Source organism: Carassius carassius, chromosome 39 (genome assembly GCF_963082965.1).
Source record: "Carassius carassius chromosome 39, fCarCar2.1, whole genome shotgun sequence".
Classification (NCBI taxonomy): domain Eukaryota; kingdom Metazoa; phylum Chordata; class Actinopteri; order Cypriniformes; family Cyprinidae; genus Carassius; species Carassius carassius.
Genome location: NC_081793.1, coordinates 25,405,111 through 25,424,348, shown reverse-complemented (window position 1 = coordinate 25,424,348; position 19,238 = coordinate 25,405,111). Strand labels below are relative to the sequence as shown.

At 33.9% G+C, this 19,238-nt stretch overlaps 1 protein-coding gene across 8 annotated transcripts in view; it reads right to left on the bottom strand.

Annotated features, from left to right (window-relative positions):
• LOC132121681 (cadherin-18-like) overlaps window positions 1-19,238 on the bottom strand; it is a 214,639-nt gene that overhangs the window by 77,445 nt on the left and 117,956 nt on the right. For 6 of the 8 annotated variants that reach the window (XM_059531347.1, XM_059531346.1, XM_059531349.1 and 3 more), the window contains one exon: window positions 7,247-7,924. The exons of the other annotated variants lie outside the window; for them this stretch is intronic. In XM_059531347.1, the coding sequence (XP_059387330.1) occupies window positions 7,247-7,495 (249 nt within the window). In that variant the 5' untranslated portion in view covers window positions 7,496-7,924. The remainder of the gene's footprint in view (window positions 1-7,246; window positions 7,925-19,238) is intronic. 8 annotated transcript variants of the gene reach the window in all.

The window sequence follows — 19,238 nt, the reverse complement described above, 5'->3', positions numbered from 1 at the left end:
AAATGTGTTTTAGAAAGGCTAAACATAAACTGTTGCAACTTTTGTTTTGGATCAATTTGATCTCCATTGGTTTTCATGCAGATCGCCAAAAATCAACACTTTGATAAAAAGTGGTTTAAAAAGAAAACAACAACAACAACAACAACAACAACAGAAAACATTTATTGTAGCTTGTCAAACACTAATTTAAATAAAATAGAACTTTTGAAATCCAAGTTTACTGAAAATTGAGACTTCTGAATCATCCAAAGAAAATTAACTTTATTGAGTTTTGCAGTCAAAATATCTGCCAAAGGTTATTAGTTTTTATTGTATTGTTTTTTTTTTTTTTTTTCTTCTTGGATTTTAATTACTAGATTGTTTTAGCACTGAAAAGAAATGTAAGAACCCCATTTAACATTTAACCAGACATGACAAAAAGTACAAAGAGCAAATCAATCAATAAATAATAATTTTAAAAAAACATTAAAAAAAATAATATTTGTCAATTTGTTTTATCGGTTTTTGTACGCAACAGAAGCAGCATTTATTTCCATAAGCTGATGTATTAGACATAAACTATAAAAAAAAAAAAAAAAAAAAAAAATCCAGTAAGAAGGATTTGCCACACCACCCAGGAGAGAATGCAGTTTTAGAGGTGCAGAATTTTTTTCTAAAAGGTCACAAATATCAGGAACATGTATTTTAAAAAGAAAATGCATTATGAGGGGAACACCAGATTATCTTTGCTTTACAGAGGAAAGATTGTCACCTTAAAAGAATAATGCTTGTAAAATGGGACTGACTCTCTCAAACGGTGTTGAAAATATACCTACATATTTGCATTTTAGCTGAAATTGCATAAAGAAAAACTCTAAAGTTTAGCCTTGAACACTTTTGCTTCCCCACCCGTGCTGCTCAAAGTGGAAACGGTTGCTTGTTTCTGCCAGGGGACCATTCATACATAACCATAAGAATAAAACATCCAAACACCTTTTGTATCAGAGGATGTCAAGACCTGTAACACTGACAGAGCAGAACAGAGCGGAACAACACATTGGAGAGGGTTTTTTGGACATATTATGTCGAAATATGCTTAAACCATTTATGTAAACCTAGTAAAAGACCTTCATAGGCAAAAAACTAAACAAAAACGAAACAAAACTTATAGCCAGTCACCAATGGAGAAACACACATTTGCCATCCTTCTAGCCGATTTTGATGTTAATTACTAATTATTAAGGAGTATGTGTAATATTATTTGCATATGTATACAGACAGAGCTATATACGGAAATATATATATATAGAGAAAGAGCTATATCTATATGCATATGCACATATGTATGCATGCCTATAGTTACATGTACATTACGTCTATATGCATGTAAATTTAAGTTACTGCATGACTGGTTTACTCCATGACATCAGACCCTCCAGAATTAGAAGATCTCTCAAGACACTAATCCAGCCTAATTTTCTGGTTCCTACCAAAGAATCACAAGATTAAAAATGCAAGATTATAGAATCCGAGAAGGATTTTTGCTTGTACGGCTAAAGAGAGGATCACAGGATTCTCTGTGTCTCTGTCTCTTCTTTCTCTTGGGTAATGTATGCGCGTCACATAGGCCAAGACTGAAGTTCTTCAAGGACCCTTTTGCAAAAAGACCCTGGATGACCGGAGCTAGAACTGCACTATTTCTCTTTCAAGGTCTGACCATATATAAAGCTGCAATGCTTTGAATATTCCGTCACCTGCACAAACATTATATATCATACATGTTACACATGTCTCATGATGCAGAACATGAGGAATTACAGTCTCCCAGTGCCGAGGATGATCGCTCGGGGATGAGTAACGTTTCAGTGTGAATTCCTACACATGCATGGATACTTTCCACAGTATACAGACTGAAATTGGTACCTTGATGCTGTTACTTAACTGAGAAAAAAGTGCAACTGTTTTCATTTAATTGAAATATGAAAATGTATTTAATGTTTACATAATAATAATAATAATAATAATAATAATAATAATAATAATAATAATGATACATAATTAGCATTTAATTTAATGTTACCATTCATACACATTAATGTTCATATTAGTACACAAATTAACATAGCTACTGTATACATGTATATATTTTAGGTTGTATTTTAAAAGATTATTTATTTTCATTATTTTTTATATTACATATAACATTTGAAAGCATGTTTCTGCTTATACAGTAAGAAATATAGTTAAAATCCAGATTGAAAGTCCAGATTAAATTAATTTATTTTAAATTATAATTCAGTTATATGAATAATTAGTTTGTAATGGCAATTAATAATAATAATAATACAAACATACAAGTTCATTTTAATTTTAATATAGTAATACACACACACACACACACACACACACACACACACACACACACAATTAATAGACTTTTTATTAATTTAAATACAATTGTTTTATTATGATATTTTTTTTTAGCATATATTTATTGGAAGCCAGTTACTGCCTCAGGTGAAATGGATATGAAATAAGTAAAAGCTAAAAGTCTCACTGCAAGACATAAAGTCCTTATTATGAAAAACAGTCACAGTTGTGAGATATGGACTTCCATTCATATTTCATTCTACTGTTAAAGAACAAAATGGTATTGAAAATTGTTAAACACTGCACTGCTGCTTAAATTTTGGTACTGCAAAACAAAAAAAAATGTTTCATGGACTGCTGATGAGGTGATTACTCTAATCACATTGTACTTCGACCTCTAAAGACAGCGCAAGTCTCTTGACGAAACCGCTTTTCAGGTCCCTTTGGTCCAACTTTGAGGATAAGGATGCCACCAGTAAGGCACTCAACCACATGAATGCAAGAAAATAAAGAGCAGTTGGAAGGAAGGCATGGTCCATCATCTCAAGTTTGTCCCTCACGGGAACTTTTTCTGTGCTGCTGCAAGCGTCTGCAAGTTTTAATTAAGCAGAGCTTCAGAATAAACACATCCACTCACACATACACACAAACGAAGGGGCTGAAGGATTAATTGTCTGGAGTCTTTGCCGATCTAATTAAGGGTCATTTCGCATCATGGCCATATTTTAGCAGCCCCTGTGATAGAAGCGGTAATTAAATATGAGGGAGTTAGCCGCACTAACGATCTTGGGACCTTGCCTTTTGCATGTCAAATTAAATCCCTCATAACTGCTTGCTCTTAATGGCATTTTATCGTTGAGGATTAGCATATTCTGTTGACACTGTAAACTCGGTTCAATTTTTGTAAACAGTTTGAGTACAGAATGCAGCGTTGGCCAGAGGGCTTCAGGGCATCTTAATCCAACCTGCCGGAGCCAGTGAACCAATCAGTGCTCTTCTGAAGCAGTTGTGCGGATATGCTAATAAAGGAAGACAAAAAGTAATTATTATTGCATGCAATTAGCAACCCGATAAGGCTCGGTTTTGAAGTAATGCAATTTTGAATTACTGCCATCTGTTTAATACCCATGTAGCACTCCAGTTACAATGTCAGGCCACAGGAAATGAACGAATCCACCCGTCTGTGGCTTTAAACTTCACACAAGCCTCACTAATACTGCCATTTTTATCAGTCTGGTTTGGCTCGGATACAAAACTCAGGTTTGCTTATACGGTTAAAACCTCACGAAGATGTAAATTAAACCTTTTTTCATAGTCGTCTCATTCATCTGATTGTCACACGGATGCTTTTTTGTACTAGATTTTCTCTTGCAGAGGCAATTTTACATTGTTGCCTTCAGGTCCTCACGGGAAGTTTATACTTATGAGCTCAGAAGTTGGAATTATGCTGAGGTGTATTCTTATTTAGGTGAGGAAAAAAGGATGTTTCGGTACTAATTTATGCTTGGTCTGTATTTTATCCTTCGTATTAATCATTTAGGCACAGAGAATGATGTGAAATGTTGTCTGTCACATCATAAACCAGCTAAATTAGCAGTATTTTCTGGTATTTTTTTTATCACTATTCTTCTCCAGGAATCAGGGGCATTAATCTGCTATAATCATAAAAGTAGTGGACACACTAGACTAGAAGTTTTTCGAACACTGCAACAGTCATGATATAATGTCAAGCTTTGCAGAATCTTTTTAAAAACATATATTCAACACATAAAAATGAATAATAAATCCATAATGTAAAAAAAAACATTTCAGATTGCATACTTCCTACGCTGAGCAGCTGCCTTTAAGATGTATATGAATTCTAACGGATATCTTTCTCCAGGCCTGCTCAATTCCAACATATCATTCCCTTCCTGACCGCTCACCTCATAAATATCATCATTCCACTATGATTTGAAGACAGCAAGTGAGAAATAATGTCGGTCGCTTTTCTCTCTTTCTCTGTCTGCACATCAGTTGCTCTTTTCCCTGCATTACCTTATGCTTGAGTAACCTGAATAATGATCAACTGCCACACATTTCCATATTTCTGAAGATAAGAGAAGTCAATCTGCACACAGACAACTTAACCAGCTTCCTGTGGCCTCATTTTGTGACGCTTCAGTAAAGAGACGTAAAACACATGGACATGACCTGCTGAATAAATCTGTGCTTCAGAAAGAGAGAGAGAGAGAGAGAGAGAGAGAGAGAGAGAGAGAGATACACAAAGAGAATAAAAGGAGGACACTGGGATGGAGCAGTGCCACCCGCTAACACTCTTACAGTACCCATTAAACAACACTTATTGAATCAATTTACAATGCCTAATGCAGTTTTTGAGTACTGGGGAGTTCAAGGAATGTGACAGTGTGTTTTTCACTCAACTGCTAGTGTTATGTGAAAACGTACTGGTGATGATGAATATATGTTTATATCTGACAAATGGATTCTTTTGTATATATATATATATATATATATATATATATATATATATATATATATATATATATATATATAGATGTTTGTGTGTGTGTGTATTTTTTTTCTCTTTTTTTCTGCATAAATATGTTTGTCACATTTTTGCAGTATTTTTGTTTTTTTTCAGCAGTAAATTTTAATGCTACTGCAGTGTGAACTGCATTATTGTTTTATTGTTGTTAATAAATTCTAAATAATAATAATAATAATAATAATAATCTCAAATGTCCAGTATAACAGAAGTGTAAAATTTATATTTAATTTAAATTCATGACCAAATCATATTCAAAATATAAAACTAAATAATAATAAATATGAATTATAATAAGATCAAATCTACTTAATTTAAATAATTAATAATAATAAAAAAAACTGTTTTCCATTTAAACATACATGTTTTTCATTTGATTCTTTAATGTATGATTAAGATTACATTGCAGGACAATTTCACACATTTTATTTTAAAATGTTAAAATATAACAAAATAAATAAAATAAAATGAAAAAACTAAATAATATTTATTCATGGCCCAATTTTGAAAATGTACGAGATAGAAATGATTGGGTTCTTCTCGGGTGGACAGTAAAATGGCATGTCCTCTCAGCAATCCATTTGCCACTTTCTTCATTTTTGCAAATATTTTCAAAGTCTAATATTTCAAACAGCATTTTGGAAGGGAAAGTTAGTGAAAGTGACACATACATATAAAATGAATTAGTCTATTAGCTAGGTAAAGAAGTAACTCAAAGTAAAGATGTTATTTGAAGAAGAAATATTGTCATCATCCAAAAGTAATACTTCCTTAATGCACAAAAGCTTGTCATGTGTGAAAATAAAAAAAACCAAAGTAGTCTATAGCATTCATTTAGTAAAATACACCCAAATGTGGTAAGTGCAAAAGTTTCCACATCGACTCCAGACTGACTTGCTAATGCTAATAGATTCATGGCCCTATTTGTGATTTGGCATGGACACAAAATTCATGTTTCACAAGATCGACAAGCCTGTGAGGCAAACACAGGAGAACCGGCATAACTCTAGCCAAAGTGATGGAGGCTGTCAAATCTCAAACACGAAACAATAAGTCAAGCTGCAGTTCTCAGCTGCTGTTTTGCTGTGCTAAGCTAACTCCTTGCAAAGACTTTATCGATCAAGGCCGGCGGATATAGACAAGTGAAGGAATAAGGTCAGAGAAAGAGCAAAAGGTTACTTGCTTGATTTACAAAATTTATGTTGTTCATGAGGGTCTAACATGTTTCAACATTAGACTGCTGTTGTATCCATGTTAAAAATAACACCAACAAGCCCAATGTATTTGCTGGTCTTAAAGGCAGTCAAAATGGCCAGGCTGATATATTTGATGGTTTCAAAAGGGTTTTGGACACTTATCAGCTGGTCAGGATGGGAAACAAAACCAACTTATGCTAGTTTAAATCCAGATTTGAGTTTTGATAAACCCGTTTAAAGTCCTTGCCTTCAAGGACAACAAACCAAAGCCATGTGTGCTCCATTGTTTTGTCCAATGGCAGGCAGCAAATAATTATTCATTGGTGTAACATAACTTAAAGGTTTATGTTACAGTGGGTATGGAAAATAATCATCCCCCTTTAAAAGATCCACATTTTGTTGCTTTGCAGCCCGAAATGAAGACGGACACAGTTTTTTTTTGCTTTATCCAGCTGTATTTACCGCAACTGAAAACATCCAAGTGAAAGCTATAACACCAAAAAAAAAAAAAAAAAAAAAAAAAAACAGAACCACTGACTTGGAAAAATTATCATCCATTTGTGTCAATATTTTTTTTAACCACCTTTTGCTTTCATTACAGCCTTTAGTTACCATCATTGCATAGATCTTTTTTCCAACTTAGCGATTCTGGTCTTTTTCTGACATATTGGTGTTTTTTTATCTTTCACTTGGATGTTATAAGTAAATATAGCTGGATAAAACAAAAATTGTGTCCATCTTCATTACTGGCTGCCAAGCTACAAAATGTGATTATTTTTTAAAGGGGAGGGGGGGTGATTATTTTCTAAACTCACTGTATATAACTCGCAATATGTCTGCACCTATTTTCTGTTTCAAGAGAAACATCAGCACAAGAAAAGAAACTGCACACATTATCTTTTCTTGGATTAATTCCACCACTGATGGTAAGTAAATTGATGAATAATATCATTAATTCACATAACCCAGGTAGAATAACTAAAATTGGCTAAGACTAATTAGTTGGTATAAGTTGGTCAACCTGGTCTACCAGCATTGGCAAGCTGGTTTAGCTGTTCGTCCAAGCTGACAAATGCCCATCAATCCTCTAAAACCTACAAACTATACCAGGCAAACCAGATTATCAAACCAGAATTGAAAATGTCATGCTTACCTTTCCTACATACTGTGCATCTGGACCAATGTGTTCCTCTAAGACAAAGAACTGGTTCCATATCCATCCGCGTTTGGGCCGATGGTGGACCTCTGTTTCCCCGTCCTTAGTCTGGTTGTGGTTGCGAGTCGCATTATGGCTCCTCGAAATGATTTTGACTTGGCTGTGATGGCTCGCCTCATAACCCCTCTCCAGAAAACATAGGCACAAAAGTACAGGACACAAACAAGAGCTCGGGTTCACCTTCATGACTGCGGACAGGAGCAAAATTCCCAATATTCCAAAATGATTCCAAAAACTACACCAAATCTCCAAATGTTCTGCAATAATCCAAGAACACAGTGGTATTCCACAAATGATATATTCCAAAGGAAATAGATGGTTTCCAAACCCCCCTCCTCCACCACCGCCTTGTCCTCCACTGCCACCAACCAGCAGCCACGTCTACTGCTTATTCTCCCCACTTGGATTGTAGTTAGAGGGGCTTGATTTAATCAGACATAGGACCGGAGGTCCAGAAGGCTTGGATGAGGTTCATATTTCAGTTGTTCGTCTTCGAAAGGCAGCAGAAATGCATTGACATCATGCTCTCTAAGAACACTCAAGTAAGAACGCTGACGCGTTCAAGCCCAGATGCAACAAACATGTAAGAAAACAGCAGCGGCCATGTTGAACCTCCTGTGAAAAGATAAGATGGACAAACAATTAAAAAATTTTCATATGGTTTCAAAATACCACAAGAAAGGAGACATCTCAAAAGACATTTAATTATGAGTATGGCATTATTGCTTAATGTCCCTTTTTTTAAGTTCAAGCCAACAAATTTGATCTGGTTTATTTTGCTAATACATGTTTCTATACTTACTGTACACCAGTGCATGTTTTTTTCCGAGAGAAAGTGCTTGTTCTGAAATGAATTAGCCTTGACAATGTTAACCAATACCCAATTATTTTTTTTTGTCAGTTTTTGCAATCACTGTGGCTTCTGTGGTGTGGGACAACCACTTTTTACCTTTTTTGTCATATTTTCTTTCACACTAAAAGATGTTACACCACACAAGTAAAATGGCAATTCACCCAAAAATATAATTTACTCTCAGCATCCACCATCAGTGAATGTAAAAGAGTAGATTGGACATTCTTTCATGCCATTTCATCTTTTATGAAAGTCGAACCAACATGAGGTAGAATAAATGAAGACAGATTTTTCATTATTGGTTGAACTAATTTATGAAATTTCCTTACAGAGAACCAAAACAACAGATGCTTGGCACAGTAAGTCAGTAACTAATTATCTCCTGGTTATAATCAATATTTCACTGTTTAACAAGACCTGCCATAATGTAATACCTTTGGATTCAGTCATCTGCAGTGACTGCGGTGGAGACCGAACACTTTCACAATGCAGTCTAATATAGTTATTCATCCTAAATTAGCAGAATGTAGACAAGTTAATATGCAAATGTAAAAGCATATCTAATGCTTAATTACTATCTCTCAGAAGAATGAGTTGCACTCGGATAACCTTAAATACAAAATTTTGAGTGTACTTGGTGATATAGAAGGTTGTTAAACTCCAAAAAGCATAAGACTCTTTAGCCAATGCTTTGGTTAAAAAAAACAGCAAAAAACAAAACGCAAACATTTAATTATGAAATGTGAAAGATCATAGTGTGGAGTTGCGAGCGGCATATTTAGTTTAATGAATGCAGAAATGCTAATCCCTTTCTATGCACCAACAACACTCTCATCAAGGTTTAAAAAGGTCAGAAATGTTATAAAACACAATTACTGTAAATGTGAGAAGTCTAAAGGATTCTGCATGCTGTCAATTACCGCAGCAAGCAGACATGACTAAATATGTCTATGGTTACATATAGCTAATGATATTATCACCTGCAAATTACAGTTTATGCTGCATCAGAGAATGTTGCTTTCAGTGGGAATAGTGTTTTTCAAAGAAACTCAAGGGGTTGCAAAAGCAAATGTGCTTCATGCAAACAAAAAACTTATGAAATTATAATAGCAGCAATGCAAAACAAGGGATGTGTCCCCTCCTCACACTTTTAATAATTCTTAAACTCGATCACTGCACTTTTTTCAGGGGGCATATATGTCCATATATGAATAAATCTAGACTTTAATTCAAAGACACCGGATAGTCTGTGCATGGCGTGATATTTCATATCCAGAATGAGGCGATGTGAACATCACAGAGTGCTCAACACTCTCATGTTTCATTCATACTTGACGCACAGAAAAACCAAGATAGACTAATAGAAGTAATAACTTATGATGTGCCAGGAAATACCTTATGCGGACAAAATAATCCAACGATTGCTGTTTAAGCTGAATAAAAAGGTGAATAAAAAGCTGTAACGTTTGGACTGATGAAACGTGAAGACATTACACACATGACTGAGACAATATACTGTTTATGTGTGTTTTTCAAGTCATCTGCAGGTAATAAATAAATTATATGAATAATGCAGTGCTAATTGACATTGCATGTATTACAATATATAAACTATCCTGCCTTATTTTGTATAGAAAAATGGGGGGGGGGAAAGTGACTGTGCAGTAGTATATAAGCAAATCGTAAAATTCATTGAAAATATTACAGACAAGAAAAAAAAAAAAAAAAAAAAAAAAAAAAAAAAATATATATATATATATATATAGCTATTGTCCAGCTGTTTAGCCAATTAAAAATAAAAAAAAATATTATTACCCTTCACTTGTAAAATGAAAACTACACCCCGGATTCTAAAAAGACATATTCTGTACACTGCAAATAAAATCGAAATAAAAAAGAAATATTATATATATATATAAATTATATTAAATATATATACTGTAACTACAAGATTATTGGAGTATATTTTACAAGAGTATACTATTTCTAATTAAAAATTTCTGGATTACTTGCTATTTCTTTGTAATTACCTGTGAAATTTCCTAGCAAATTGTGAGGGAAAAAATGGATACAAAATATTTTTCATTGTACATGCATTAATTTAAATTCTTATTGAATATGCTACACAATAAATACTTTTTAAGCACAAATTTAACGTGCTTGCATTCAACAGTTTATAAAGCAGCTAATTTCAGGATGACAGAAACATCCAACAAATAACTAACCACCATCACTTGTTCATGCACGAGACTCTAGAACTCAACGAAAGCCTCCAGCACGTGCAAGCTTCCGATTCTAATACTGTCATGGGCGTCAAATCCTTTAAAGTGTAAACAGTTGAAATCCCCTTAAAAATGTACATGGATTTAAAATATGTTCTGGATTCTTGGATAATCCTCATGTTTGAGCATGCTCTTCACTCAGGAAATAATGCAGCTCGTATTTAGTCACTGGTGTCACCTATAAAAAGAGCCTGCTGTTAATCAAGACTTCCATCAGGAACGGAGACAAATTCAAACATACAGGTTTATATAAATGTATTGTGGTAACAAATAACACAAGTGCATCCTGATCTGTTGGGATTGACTCCCCTCAAGAACCCAAGGGCGTCAGCGTTTTCTGCAAAAAACTAATCCTGTGTCTTTGAGCTGTCAAAAGGGTTAAAATAAATCAATGAGCTGGATAGCAACACTGGATAGCAAAACAAAACAAGTCCACAAACATGCATAGCATGCCACTATAAATAGACAGTGCAGTGGTTCTCAAAGTGTGCGGTTTTTACAGGAGACATATAAAACTCAAAATGTGTTTTTTTTTTTTTTTTTTTCTCGATCTGGCCTTACACAAAGCTATCGTATGGCTTTAGAAGACTTTGAAGAAAGCACACAAGTAGCACTGGACTGTTTTTATTGCACGTTTATGTTCTTTTTGAAAAATACTTGTCTCAGCAGTCAATAGCTATCTATCTCCTTTTGTGCTCCATGAACTATTTGTTCAATGTAGCTCCAGCAAAGCAGTATTTAAAACGTTTTTTTTTTTTTAAAGCAATTTTTGATGAGTGCAAAAAGTGAATATAAAGTTCTATCTATCCATCCATCCATCCATAAGTAAAATGAGTTTTAAAACTGTTGCTTTGATGTTACCGAAGCATAAATTTGACAAATAATTTTGTATTTTTCCATCTTTCCCCATTCAAGCAGAAGATGTATTGTATGCCGATTACCTACTGTACATAAATAAAGCGTCCCAGAGATGCCAAGTTGTCCCTGGGTCAACCGATGGGTTTTACCCTTGGCACTGCTGTTCTCTGAGGTGATGCAGTGTGGTATTGTGGACTGGATTTGACAAGGTATGTTTCACATTTAAACCTCTTCAGTGTGTGTGTGTGTGTGTGTGTGTCGGCACCTCCAGAGTTGCTCTTCAATCAGAGCGCTAATATAATGATTGTATTGCTGATTATAATTAAAACACCCTTTCAATCCCCCACTCCTCCGCCCTCTTTTCTTTTCCTCTCTGTCCATTGGTTACGGCTCACAGCTGTATTTAATCAATGGCAGCTGGTCTCCAGTAGTGAGGCATTCATAGAGCAGTGGGGACTTTCTACTGTCTGACCTGAGATCAGCAGGATATGCATTTCATATCATAATGGTTAAGATTACAACAACAGTATTGGGTTCTGCTCCCAATTTTGTATTATTTATAACAGCAAACTGGAAAATCACCAATAGAACATGATGTTTGAAACAGTTTATCAACAGTTTTTCACTGATATACTTTAGTAAGATTGTTATTTAATCATTATTATTTTTTTTTTTAATGTATTAATGGTTTCATTAAGCAAGGATACATTAAATTCAAATAAGACAATATTACAAAAGATTCCTATTTCAAATAAACACTGTTCTTTTGAACGTTCTTTTCATTATAGAACAGCACAAGTGTTATTTAGGAAACCTGTCCGAATTGTGCTTAAGACAATAAAAATATGTGTGTGAACATTTACAAAAAGGAGGAAGACTGATAAGAACAAGACAAAAAACTACCAAGGGTCGATAACATTAAAACAGAGAAATGAGGCGGCGAGGAAGAGAATGAGGCCTTGTGTTGCCTGGAGCGAGTATTTTCATGACCTGCTGTGATTTCTCAGTCTGGACCCTCTGCTGATATCAAACTACAGAAGGAGAGAGGAGGGTATGGAGGGTCAAACTACCCATGGCAGAAGAGAGAAAGACTAATGATAACCGCTGTTAGAACACATTGTCAGGCAGATGGAAGAGTAATCGCTCTAACAGTGAAGCAGACCAATTACTATGGCATAGATTAAAGATTATTTTTAAAGAAAATCACACTATATACTTATTTGAATAACGGTTCATTATTCAATCTAAGTGGTGGGCCGCCAAAGAATAGCACCGAATCACACGACTAAATTATTATCTGTCAGTAAAATTGAATATATAAAACAAATACAAAATATAAAGGAAAGTCTGCAAAAATGTAAGGAAAAATATAAGTGACGACAAATATAAAAATGTAATATTACTATTTTTAATAATAGATAATTTATAAACAGTTTATATTATAAATATAATATATAAATATAAACAAAGCATAACAACTGTGCTTTTAACAAGAAACAGCTTAAAATGTGCAGCATTTAACCTTAATATTCAACCCCCCCAAAAAATGGCCAAATAAATAAACTAAGTTGCATAACAAATATATTGTTGTAGTCTAATGATTTATTGTCAGTAATAATAATAATAATAGTAATAATAATAATAATAATAATAATGTAAAGTGATAAAAAATATGTAATATTACTTAAGGTTATAGTAATACTATGACATTAATTGAATATTTAAGTATTATTATTATTTATGTTGTTGTTCTTATTATTATAAAATATGTAATTAATATCGTACCATGATCTTTTAAATTAAATTAAATTAAATATTTTTTTATAATATTAAATAAATCAGATTCAGTTTTTGCATACTTAACACAACATTTTAACTTCTAAACATTTCATTTTTAAGTTTGGCGTCAAAAAGGTTTCTAGATCAAATCCAGCTATGGGTTACATTTTAGAAACGGTCCTTATGTTCATATTGCATGTTTTATCTTCATTTATCAAAACATGCACAAATATGTTTGCTGTACATATGAATACCTGGGAATGTTAATGTAATCACAGAGCCAATAGCAGTGTGTATGTGTGAAGAACCCCAATATTTATGAGATGATTGAACACGAATAATCTTAGAAAATATATATTTTACAGCAAATGAACAGCTTTAAAGCAACAGACATGGAAGATGCTTTTGGGGAGGTGAGAAATAATAACAGGTTTGCTTTCTGTGCTGTTATGTGTGTTTTTGTGAATGCTCAAATAATGTATGTACTCAGACTGCCAAACTCTCCCAGCCTACATTGTGAAATATACAGAAAAAATCAGAAAGATCAGACACTTACCAATGAAAGCACTTACACACACACACACACACACACACAAACACATTCAGAGAGAGGCTGAAATTATACTCATACAACCAGAATTACATTGTGAACAAATCTTTCTAACAGCTCATGCATATTCATTCAGTGGTGCGAGCCAATTTCCACTATCTTTTGGCAGCTGAAGGTGAGAAGGCCACTCAGACATTGTGTTTTCCGGTTGCCTGCGTTGAAATGTCAGAAATAAATCACACAGCACCGGCAGGAAATGACAGTTTTGATTTCCGAAGGAGGTTAAAATTGAGAAGAGATCTTGCTTCCGATTATTCATGATCCCATGCAGCAGCGGGCAGTTTGCTTTCTTTCTTTTGGAATTGAGCCCTGCAGTGTCTCAAAGAGATGCCTGGCTGATGAGTAGTCAAGTTTCTGCAAAGAGATTTATCAATGCCGATACACCGATGCGAATCAATGAAACTTACCATCCCTAGACCAGAGTAATCAAATAATAATAAAGAAAATAGACCAGACCCGAGTAACCTCAAAATAAAATAAAATAAACCAATCTCACATAAAAAAAATAAAACAATATAATATAATATAATGAATAACAAAAATCAAATCCAAATTTACAATGTCCAAATAACCAGTTTTACCATGATGTCAAACACCTACTGTAAATATTACGAAAAACATGGTAGTACTATATTACTTTTTTTGTCAGTAAGGTATGAAACTTTGTTTAAATTAGTCAAGATAGCAAAAATTGAAAGACATTTCAGTATAAAGATAGCTCATTCTTCACATAACTTAGAGTTATATTACCCAAATTACTTGTATAGCTCTATACTCTCACCGTATGCCAACCATTTGTTTCTCATCTGTGTCTATTTTTACTTCTCCACAGAAATGAGATCAAGTTGACCCCTCATCAAAACAACAGAGCAAAAGTGCAGTTTGGTGAATTCACCCAACAGTCTTTCTTCGAGCATCTGAGCATATTGCTTGTCCCCATTTCATTCACTGTTTTCTCTTCTCACTGTTGGATCACAGATCCAGAGCAAAGTGACAGCTCTCTTGTTCTGTTCTTCTGACGCGTCTGCAGCCATTTTAGAGGACAACCCGGAGCCATGAAAGCCAGTGTAAGTGACAATCTCTGCACGGCTTTAGTGGCCTAAATCACTCCTGCATCCCATATGCCCCACGTTTGATGAAGAGATGGAGAGGGAGGGGAAGGAGCGAGAGGAAAGGAAGGAGGGAGGGAAAGAGAGAAGGGATTCTCCTGTCTTTCTCATCACAGAAGGAGGACACTGCCTCTGAGACAGTATCCATCTGCTACACTCTGCAGAGAGCCATTTTCACTCTGACATTCTATTTACCTTTAAAACCTTCTTCATCTCTCTCTGTTTCTCTCTCTCTCTCCCCGTCTTATTCCCCTGCTGCATTGCAGCACACTTTGAGTTATGGTTTTACTGATATCATGTAGCAACAAAAAGCTCTTTACTGTGCAGCGCTGCCCAGCACAAGTCCTACAGTACGTAGGGAAGGGCGGCACCTCTACTACTTACACAGTACTACTGAACGGAATATGGTTTCTGTGCAAATATTTATCAAGAAGCTCTCAGAATGCAGGGCTTCTCTGCATTATTTTCATATCAGGAGGATCAAGAAACATTGAGAAAATACAGAGTGGGTTTTTGACAAGTAAAGATGAGGAAAAGCGTTGCATTTTATTAAATCCAGTATAGTATACAGGATAGAACTTGATGGTGTGCAAACACATGTTTGTCCATAGATTAAACATGCCTCATCCATTCACAACTATGAGACATAATAAATGCACTGCAATAAATTAAGAGACCCTGTATTCAGCATTAGATATACAGGTTCAGGTAAGCTGACAATGCATGATCTAATGTGTATCGAGCAGGGACAAACTTCACCATCTGACTGCAACAAAATTATGTTTCATCTTTAAAAATTGTGGAGTGAACTCTATCCCAAAATGCCCAAACACACAGAAATCAGCAAGAAACAGTGAAGTCAGAATATATATATATATATATATATATATATATATATATATATATATATATATATATATATATATATATATATATATATATATATATATATATATTTATATATATACACGGCAGCAACATTATAACTTTCACTATGGCACCTGTTTTAACTTCTCTCACTTTTAAACACATATTCCCCCTTTCACATAACATCTCTCATATTACTTATGATATTTGACTAAAGGCAGTGAGCTCTCTGCTGGCTTCTGAGGTCTTTAGCTGCATTTTGGTTTCTAGGAAACAGAACAGCATCATCAGAGTGGTCCCTCTACATGCAAATATATGCAGTTTATCAAGTGTGTGTATGTAGTGTAATGGAAGGGGGGTCTTATATTATATTTATTTTGCATTAATGACCAAATAACCATACATTATCCAATTATTGTATGGCTACCTAGAAAATAAATACATTCACGAACATTACATATTGATTTAAATCGAAATTATTATACATACTGTGGTATACATGAAAAAAAAAGAAATTACACACGTTAGTAGTCATTATATAAATAATATAATTATATATCATTAATTCATTGAAAAGAAATTTAGAGACCACTTGAAAATTAAGATTTTTAGTTAAGTTTTAGAGTAAAATGTCATTTTTGTTTTATTCTGTAAACTACAGGTGACATTTCTTCCAAATTTTAAATAAAATGTTGTCATTTAGAGCATGAAAGGACAATGGGTCAAAATAGTGTTTTAAACGGTCACCCTGATTTTGCCAAGTAAGACATGTTCCTGGATCAACACAACTGTCCAAAAGCATAGACTTAACCCAATCATTGCCCCTAAACCTAACCCTACCCATAATTTATTCCTAAAATCAGTGGGAAATGATAGCTGATTAATAAGGGTGTAGAAGCACCTAACCTTGATTGTAAGCCTAAAACAGATATTTCCGTAAAGTTATATCTCATTTCTGATTGGTTGATTGGAATGTTGTTCCAGGATTAACAATGATTTTGATCCAGCAGGAACATGTACTTGTTGAAATCACGCTTGCCATATAAATAAATAAATAATATACACACAGACATATATACATATACATACATATACATATATATATATATATATATATATATATATATATATATATAGCTGAGCCTAGTCTCATGTTTTATTTGAAAAAAAGAAGCAAAAAAAAAAAACCCATAATGGAAAGACAGAGATGGGAGTGCACATAAAGGCAAAAGCTGAAAGGAATCTCTTGGGGTGCATGCAGAGGTAAAAAAAAAAATAATTAAATCATGATGTCTCTTAACCACGGTTTATAAATACAGATTATTCAAATTAAGAACAAACAGAAACAAACATACATTCAAGCAAGCCCTGAAGCTCTTGATTTAGCTCTATTTATAGGATTCCCCATTTTAAATAAACATACCATGCCTTTTTATTGCCAATGGATCTTTTCCAAATCAACATTAAGTTTAATTTTTTCAAAATCAAACATTAATGTACACAAAAAATGTTTGCCTGGGTGACCCATGAGTGCCTGTTTCGTCTCTGGAGAACCTCAGAGGGGCACCAGTGCTACTGGTAATGGAAACAATCTCTCGTTTTCAGTACAAAGAGCTCCCAGCTGCCCATAGGTGATGACTTTCTGTAAAGAACTGTCCCTGATTTTCTGCTACATGCCAGACATAATGTATATATAGCCCATAAGCTGTTTGATTCGTCATGCTTCTGCCCTTTGCAAATCGTAATGATTCACGCAGGTTTAGATGGACACTGCGAGGTTGGACAGGAGAGTCAAATGGCCATAAACAGGAACAATACTATTGATTATAACCCCTAACGTTACATCCTGACAAGAGATAATGTGTGATCAATGGCTCTCAATGCCGCTCCGGGTTATGAAACTGATCTGATGATCTTTACGATCTTCGCACACATATGCTGTCTACTGAGTTGGTGGATTCTCAAAAATAATGGTTTCGAAAAGTGTTTTATGACCATTTGCAGTCACAAAAGAAAATGTATACAAAGATGTGGCTCTTTGTGTTTCAAAAAACTTGATGATTTAGTTTTTTCTTTGTTCCTCAAAGCAATATAATGATATATGAAAAACTATGAATAACAATAAAAATATAAAAAAATAATTTTCAGTTTCAGTGATACAACTGAAATTAATTTTAAATGTTTTTTTTTTTTTTTTTTTTTTGGAACTTGTATCTACTGTACATGTCAAATTACCTCTTACAGTAATAATTTCCCAGTCACACAGGCTGTATAAATGTGTTTCATATATATATATATATATATATATATATATATATATATGACCTTGGACCACAAAACTGCCAATTTTTCGAAAATTTAGATTTACACATCATCTGTAAGCTGAATTAATAAGCTTTCCATTGATTTATGGTTTATTAGGATCTGACAATATTTGGCCGAGATACAACTGTTTGAAAATCTGGAATCTGAGGGTGCAAAAAAAAAAAATCGAAATACAGAGAAAATCGCCTTAGAGGTTGTGCAAAGGAAATCTTAACAATGCATATTACTAATCAAAATTTAAGTTTTGATATATTTACAGTAGGAAATTTACAAAATACCTTCATGGGTGATTTTTTTTGGGGGGGGGGGGGTATTTCATACATTTTCAAATGTATGAAAAATCGATACATTTGGCCTATACAATGTTTTTTTGGCTATTGCTAAAAATATACCACAGCGACTTAAGACTGGTTTTGTGGTCCAGGGTCACATAAATATAAAACCCAATTAAACCACACCTTTGAACAGCCAGTAAGTGGATACTTTTACATGGCCAAACCACAGTGAGTGCTGCACGAAACCGTCTGACGAGAACAGATCAATTTGGACACAGACGGATAAGTGAAACAAGCAGTGTTTATGGGTCGTGCTTCTCTCTAATCCAGTCCACCCTACTTAGGGGTCACTCTGTCTGGTTTAAGCTGGATAGCACAGTCTTAACCTAACCATTGGGGAACATACTTTGAAACTACTTTAATGAACAAGTTAATCTACAGTTACTCTTTTTAAACAAATTTTAACCGCATGGTAGTCTTGTGTGTTACTTACTATTATATTTCAACAAGATCATTTTACTTGAAGCAACACTGCTTAATATATTACATTACATGAACTGAGCTGTATTTTGTTTTACTGCACCTGCAGATTTATTTATTTATTTAAAACAAATGGAAAAATCTGACAGTGTTACAAGACAAAACACATTCTCTTTAACAAATCTTTAGATCTTATGGGCAGTTGCTGCTCAAATTTATCTTGTTTCAAGGACTTTTAGATATTTGAATTGGAAAATAATACTACAATGATTACGAAATAGATTTTAAGCTTACAATGCAAGAAAATCTGAAATAAAATCTGAAAAACCCTTATACAGTACAACTTAACTTGTACCGTAAAGTGAAAAACAGCAGTATTTGCTAAAGCTGCTTAAATAAAATCATAGTAATCTAACTGATTAAATACATTAAAAAAAAAGAAAGAAATAACTGATTTAAAAACAAAGTGCATCATGGCTTCCACAAAAATA